At 43.4% G+C, this 8,045-nt stretch overlaps 1 protein-coding gene across 1 annotated transcript in view; it reads left to right on the plus strand.

Moving 5' to 3' along the window:
• The window catches only part of PIWIL2 (piwi like RNA-mediated gene silencing 2), an 89,920-nt gene that overhangs the window by 80,005 nt on the left and 1,870 nt on the right, over positions 1-8,045 (plus strand). The window contains exons 20-21 of the mRNA XM_008063548.2: positions 5,558-5,811; positions 6,553-6,660. Of these exons, the coding sequence (XP_008061739.1) occupies positions 5,558-5,811; positions 6,553-6,660 (362 nt within the window). The remainder of the gene's footprint in view (positions 1-5,557; positions 5,812-6,552; positions 6,661-8,045) is intronic.

Consider the following 8,045-nt stretch of genomic DNA (forward strand, 5'->3'; position numbering starts at 1 on the left):
ACCTCATCTCTACAATAAATCAAAAATTAGCCGGGTGTGGTAGCGTGTGCCTGTAATTCCAGCTACCTGGAAGGCTGAAGTGGAAGGATTGCCAGAGCCCAGCAGGTTGAGACTGCAGTGGCCAGGAGCATGCCACTGCACTCCAGTCTGGATGGACAGAGTGGACTCCAACTAAAAATAAATAAATAAATAAATAAAAGTGGGACTAATGATATATGTTGGTCTCTAGTTGTTTACTTACCCCTTGTCCAACCACAGCCTAGGTTTTGCTCATGCTCTGGAATTCTTTTGCCCTTCTTTGCTCACTGAATTGCCTACTTATTGTTTTATTACACCTTCACCTGACACACTTCTCCTTCCAGAGAACAAATCTGTTAACTCTTCTGTGTTCCCATAGCATTTATTTATATCTTTATTTTGTTATTTAGATACATTGGAAGCATTTACTTTATTCATCTCACCTTTTTAATTTGAGTTCCATGAGGGTTGGATAGTAGCAAAACAATTTTATTTTCTGAAGTGAGCACAGTGGCTCATATCTAGTGGACATTAATTATTGGTTCTATGAATAAATGGAGCCACACATAAAACACCTCAAATATTCAGCAAATATGTATTGTCTACTTAACCCTTGCCACCCTATTGGTGCTCAGGGATACCAAGATTAATACACACAATCCTGCTTTCAAGGAACTCATTACGTACTGTTTTATGGATCTGAATACTGAAGTGATTTATAACATACGTGTAGGAGTTACATTTCAGCCTTTTGGTTTTTCTGGTATCCAGACTTTTCCCTACGGACCTAGACAATTTAATATTGTTGATTGTTTTTTGATTGTTCAGCTTCTTGATTACTGGACCCATGTCAGTTCTACTGGAAGCTTACATAGGGTAGAGTGTCGTGCCTTATACTCTATGGTTGGTTGGCATAAGAGGGGGTCCCCCAAAAGCCAGAATTTATATATTAAAAATTGTGTATTTATTATTATTATTATTTTTTTTTTTTATTTGAGTTAGAGTCTCACTCTGTCACCCATACTGCAGTGCAGTGGCCGCTCCCGGCCACCACAGCCTCGACCTGCTGGGCTCCAGCGATCCTTCCGCCTCAACCTTCCAAGTAGCTGGAACTACAGGTGCGCGCTACCACGCCCATCTAATTTTTTGATTTATTGTAGAGATGAGGTCTCGCTAAGTTGCCCAGGCGGGTCTCGAACCCGCGGGCTCAGGCAATCCACTCACCTCAGCCTCTCAAAGGTGTGGGATTACAGGTTGAGCCACTGAGCCCGGCTTGTGTATTTATTCTTACATGCTTAAACTTCAGTCACATTCAAAGCACTCTCCATTTGATGTAATACACCTATCAAGATGCTTTTTGGCCAGGCTCGGTGACTCAACCTGTCATCCCAGCACTTTGGGAGACAGAGATGAGTGGATTGCCTGAGTCTGTGGGTTTGAAACCCGCCCGGGCAACTTGTCAAGACCTCGTCTCTATAATAAAAATTAAAAATTAGCTGGGTGTGTTAGCGTGCACCTGTAGTTCTGGCTACTTGGCAGGTTGAGCCAGGAGGATCGCCCAAGCCCAGCAGGTCGATGCTGGGGTGGCCATGAGCAAGCCGCTACACTCCATCCAGCCTGGGCAACGGAGTGAGACTCCAACTAAAAAAAAAAAAACAAACTTTTCCACTACTCAAAACAGTTTTTGAACTCGTAGCAAAATGTTTCCCTTTGAGGACTTTTTCCATCCCAGGAAAGAAAAAAGTCATTTGGAGTGAGATCAAGTGAATAGAGAGACTGGGGCATGGGGATCAGGTGAATAGAGAGAATGGGGCGTGTTTTTGGTCAAAAATTGCTGAATACTGAAGGCGGTTTGGGCAGGTGTATTGTCATGGTGGAAGAACCAGCCACCTGTTTAACACAACTCGGGACATTTCTTCCACAAATTGTGATGCAACCTTCTCAAAACTTCCAGATAAAAAGTTGGTCAATGGCTGGGCTCAGTGGCTCAGCCTGTAATCCCAGCACTTTGGGAGGCCGAGGCAAGTGAATTGCCTGAGTCTACAGTTTCAAGACCAGCCCAGGCAACTTGGCAAGACCTTGTCTCTACAATAAATAAATAAATAATTAGCCGGGTGTGATAGCACGCACCTGTTTTTCCAGCTACTTGGAAGATCGACACTGGGTTGGCTGTGTGCGTGGCACTGCACTTCAGCCTGGGCAACGGAGTGAGACTCTAACTAAAAAAAAAAAAAAAAGTTGGTCAATTGTTTGATTCAGAGGAACAAATTCCAAATGTTTTACAAGGGGACCCACCCTCCAAAACAAACAGCAACAACAAAAAATCCAGGTAATTCTATGTTTTTTTGGGTCCCCCCTCTTTATATATTAAAGATGGAGGTTGCTGACCACAATGGCTCATACCTGTAATCCCAGCACTTTGGGATGCCAAGGTAGAGAATCATTTGAGCCAGGAGTTTGAGACTAGCCTGAGCAACATATCAAGACTTCATCTCTACAAAATTCCAAAAAATTAGCCAGCATGGTGGCGCTGTAGTCCCAGCTACTCAAGAGGCTAGGTGGAAGGATTGTCTGTGCCCTGGAGGTTGAGGCTGCTGAGAGCCATGATTGTGCCACTACACTCCAACCTGAGAAACAGAGTGAGACCCACACTCTTTAAAAAAAAAAAAAAAAAAAAAAAGAGCTGGGCATGGTGGCGCATGCCTGTAATTCCAGCTACTTGGAAGACTGAAGTGGAAGGATCGCCAGAGCCCAGCAGGTCGAGGCTGCGGTGGCCGGGAGCGGCCACTGCACTCCAGTCTGGGTGACAGAGTGAGACTCTGACTCAAAAAAAAAAGAAAGCAAACTAGGATGACAAGTGAATACTAAAGACGAATTTGATTTCTGTTTTTCACTCCATCGATTTCACGATGTCCCTTTTCTGTGCTTCAGGGTATTTGTATTTTCTTGATCTAACTCAGTCTCAACTTTTGTATGCAGCTTTTTCACATGCTTTTTATATTCATTTTTAAAATATTTTTTAAAATTGTACTTTATCCTTTTTAACAACCCTGAGAAGAAAATGAGGTGACCATTTTTCTCCATTTTTCGACTGAAGAAACTCAGTCTTCAAGGTCATAGCTAAGTAGCTGCAGAGTCAGACTCAGTGCCAGGTTTCCTGACCCCGAATCTGATGTGCAGTCTCTGTTTCCTTATCTGTTGAATGAGGATTTCTTCCAGATCAAAGCTCCTGGGCTACATGTGTTTGAACAGAGTGTATCAGAGATTTTTAGGAATTAGCAGAAACATGACAACTTGAGCAGAATGGGAATTGGTAAGATCCTAGAGAGACTCAGAAGGTTGGTGAGAAGGTAGAACTCAAGCGGAAATGGACACGAGTCAGGTCACATCCAGCTACTTCCTGGGTCTCAGAAGCAGGGTCCTAAAGAGGTACTGTCATTGAGGAATCAGGCTTTTTTCATTCTCTGCTCAAGACTAAGAGCAGGGGGGGAGCAATCTGTTGGCATGGCTTGAGTCATTTATATATCCTTTGGTTAGTGTGGTGGGTCCCAGCTAGTAGCAATTTTGTACTCCCAGTGGGTAACACTAAAGACATTCTTGGTTATAACTGGGAGAGACTGATACTGGCATCTAGTGGGTAGAGACCAGACCTGCTCTAAATATGGGTATGCAACGCATAGGACCACCCTTCACAATGAAGTTATCCAACCCCAAGTGCCCGTAGTACTGCGGCTGAGAAGCCCTGGGTTAGGGCAAGGCCCCCAGATTAATAGTCCCACCAGACTACGTCCTGTTGGAGGCAAGAGAAAACTGAAGTGCTGTTACCAGTAAAAGGTAGAATAGATGCTAGACAGAAAAAAAAAAAAGTGCTACAAACTGGGGCAGTTTGAGATTATGAAGATGAAATACTTGTTTGTAAATACAGTGCTTGAAGTTTCTCAGAAAAGGGAGGCATTCATAAAATATTTGAAACTCTGAACTTAAACTTCAGAAAGATTCTAAGTGACTTTTTTTTTTTTTGAGTTAGATTCTCACTCTGTCGCTCAGACTGGAGTGCATTGGCCACTCCCGGCCACCGCAGCCTCGAGCTACTGGGCTCCGGCTATCCTTCCACCTCAGCCTTCCGAGTAGCTGGAACTACAAGGCATGCGCTACCATGATTTATTGTAGAAATGAGGTCTCGCTGCCCAAGCAGGTCTCGAACCCGCGGGCTCAGGCAATCTACTCACCTCAGCCTCCCAAAGGCGCGAGATTACAGGCTGAGCCACCAAGCCCGGCTCTAAGTGACTATTTTTAAATAGGGTTTTTTGAAATCAAGTTTTCATATAGAGTAAACCTATAAAGAATAGTACATACATATTTAATTTATATCTAAACATAACTCATAATTTAGGTTTTTAAAGGGAATTGTGAACAAAAACCTAGAATGAACCACACCCTACTAGAATAAAAACTGAGTTAGGCCAAAGCACTTTAAAGAGAACGTCTAGTTTAAAATGGTACTAGGCTGGGCACAGTGCCTCATGCGTGCAATCCTAGCACTTTGGGAGGTAGGCGGAGGCAAGAGGCTTGCCGGGTTCAAAATCAGCCTGGACAACTTGGCAAGACCCTGTTGCTACAATAAATCAAAAAAATTAATTGAGTGTGGTGGCGCATGCCTGTGGTTCCAGCTACTTGGATGGCTGAGGCGGGAGGATCACCTGAGTCTAGCAGGTCGAGGCTATGGTGGTCATGAGCGTGCCACTGCACTCTAGCCTGGGTGACACAGTGAGACTCCAACTCAATAAATAAAATGAAACTGACCTTACTTTCTTGAGCCCTTGAAGTTGAACACAACTAGGACATAATTAATATTCCCTAAAGAAGGAAAATTATATTTCTGGCTATTAAAACTACAAAAAAATAAACAAAAGGGGGGAAATTATTCTTCCAACTGATTCAAGCCTGCATTTAATTTGACTTGGATCCATTGTCAGTTCATGTTGCTGTTTGTTAATTATTTAGTTACATTAAAAATGTTTCACACTATGCCAGATTGTAGGATAATATTTAGTAAAGGACCCTTTCACTTGTCAGCAACTTTGGATGTTGCCAGTATGTAAGAATCTGAGGATGGTAGATCTGTGGCATGTTATATGTTAGAATTCCTCTAACACTTTGCCTTGTTCTTTGCCCAGACAGTTATTAGTGTTAAGTTCAGGTAAAAGGAAGATTGATTCAGTCCACAATTTTCCCACCGTTCCTTTGAACTTTGCTTATACTGCTTGAGGATAAGCTGTATGTATGTGACTCATAACTTATTTTGTTTTCATGTTTTATAACACCTTTGCTCTACCAGGTCTGTTTTACTTCCCCCAAAGAAGTCTAGAAATGATTAGAAGCATCTTTCCTTGCCCTTCAGACACAGTAGCTTTGGGGCCAGACGTCAAAAGGATCTACTGCCATGGCTTCAGGTTGCAAGACATGAGTGAGTCTCTCACTGACTGTGGTCCTTAGCCTAAGGGCCCAGTGAGTCACTGCATCCCGGGTGTCATTTCAGGTGAATCACTGTTTACCAGAGAAGATTGTGGTGTACCGTGATGGAGTATCTGATGGCCAACTGAAGACAGTTGCCAACTATGAGATTCCTCAGCTACAGACGTGTTTTGAAGCTTTTGAGAATTATAAGCCCAAGATGGTGGTATTTGTAGTTCAGAAGAAAGTCAGTACTAATCTGTACCTGGATGCTACTCAGCACTTTGTGACTCCCTCTCCTGGGACTGTGGTAGATCATACAATAACAAGTTGTGAGTGGTAAGTGGGCAAAAAACATGGCATTTGAGGAAGAATAGGTTGGAGAAGTTATTTTTGTCCTGGGTATTGGATTGGCGAGATTGTCTGGAGAGGTGTGATCTGGAATCCTCAGAGATGCTGTGGTTAAAAGAGTAAAACTGCCGGGCTCGGTGGCTTAGCCTGTAATCCCGTGCTTTTGGGAGGCTGAGGTGAGTGGATTGCCTGAGCCCGTGGGTTTGAGACCTGCCTGGGCAACTTGACAAAACCTCATCTCTACAATAAATCAAAAACTAGCCAGGCGTGGTAGCGCACGCCTGTAGTTCCAGCTACTTGGAAGGCCGAAGTGGAAGGATCGCCAGAGCCCAGCAGGTCGAGGCTGCGGTGGCCAGGAGTAGCCACTGCACTCCAGTCTGGGTGACACAGTGAGACTCAAAAAAAAAAAGAGTGAAACTTTAAAAAATGATTTAAAAACCAGAAAGCTTTATACCTCTGAAGTGTAAAGTAATGAACGTACATTATTTTCCTAAGATAGGGTATGCTTAGCATCTACAGACTGATAAACGAGTTTCTACCACCATTCTTAATAGCCGATTGAGTCAGGAGATCTGGATGCTAATCCTAGTCTTGTGTCTGTGTTTCCTTAGTCCAGTCATTTGACTTTTCTGAGCCTTAGTAAAGGGGCTAGGATGAGCTGCAAGATCCTTGCCTCTTCTATCTGCCCAAATCCAACTATATTACTAATTTGTGCTTTTTCCTTACTAGGGTGGATTTCTACCTTCTAGCCCATCATGTCCGGCAGGGCTGTGGCATCCCTACGCATTATGTCTGTATTCTGAACACCGCAAACCTGAGCCCTGATCATATGCAGAGGTGGGCCTATCAATAACCCTATTTCTCATTCTTAGATAATTCAGGCCAACTAGCCAAGGTGGGTTCACTGCCCACCCCCATATATTTTTACCCCCAACTTTCTTCATGTCTTTGACAAAAATGGTGTCTTTATGAGGAGTGATTAGTAATCCTGGTTTTACATTAAAAATACTTTAAAAATTACTGATGCCAGGCTTCATCCTGAAACATTCTGAGGCATTTGTAATTTTTAAAACTGCTCCAGGCTGGGTGCCGTGGCTCATACCTATAATTTCAGTGCTTTGGAAGGCCGAGAAAGGAGGCTCACTTGAAGCCAGGAGTTCAAGACCAGCCTGAGCAGCATAGCAAGACCCTGTCTCAAAAAAAAAAGAAAAAAAAAAAACCAAAACATTGACCGGGAGCGATGACTCAAGCCTATAATCTCAGCACTTTGGGAGGTCGAGGCGAGAGGATTGCCTGAGCCCGCAGGTTCAAGACCAGCCTGGGCAACTTGGCGAGACCTTGTCTTTACAGTAAATCAAGAAATTAACTGGGCGTGGTAGCGTGCGCTTGTAGTTCCGGCTGCTTGAAAGGCTGAGGTGGAAGAATCTCCTGAGCCCAGTAGGTCGAGGCTGTGGTGGCTGGGAGTGTGCCACTGCACTCCAGCCTGGGCGACAGTGTGAGACTTCAACTCAGAAAAAAAAGAATTAAAATGGTGGCTCATGCCTATAATCTTGCACTTTGGAAGGCCATGGTATGAAGATTGATTGAGCCAAGAAGTTCAAGATCACCTAGGTAATGTAGCAAGGCTTCGTTTCTACAAAAAATTAGCTAGACATGGTGGCATGTGCCTCTAATTCCAGCTACACAGGAGGCTGAGACAGAAGAATCACCTGAACCCAGGAGGTCGATGATGCAGTGAGCCATGATTGTGTGTGCCACTGAACTCCAGCCTGGGTGACAGAGCGAGAACCTGACCCAAAATAAGTACATAAATAAATTAAAACTGCTTTGGGTAATTATGACATACAGTCATATTTGAGACCCAGTGCCCTTGAAATCAGATTATATACAAAGGGGGACCCAGAAAACCCCAGAATTTGTTCATTAAAAAACTGTGCATTAATTCCTACATGTTTAAGCTTCAGTCACCTTTACAGTACACTCTGATACAATGTACCTATCGAGAAGCTTTTCCCTCTTCTCAAGACAGTTTTTGAACTCATCATTTTTTATGCTTTTTAGTGCTTCTGCCTTTTTTTGTTGTTGTTCTACAACTCTTCCACATCAGCAGAATGCTTCCCTTTGAAAACTGTTTTCATCTGGCGAAACAAAAAAATGTTGCTGGGGGCAAAATTGGGTGAATAGGGCACAGGGACATGTCTTTTTTTTTTTTTTTTTTTGAG

This window comes from Carlito syrichta, unplaced genomic scaffold, assembly GCF_000164805.1.
Source record: "Carlito syrichta isolate Samal-C Ts95f unplaced genomic scaffold, Tarsius_syrichta-2.0.1 Scaffold306946, whole genome shotgun sequence".
Lineage (NCBI taxonomy): Eukaryota > Metazoa > Chordata > Mammalia > Primates > Tarsiidae > Carlito > Carlito syrichta.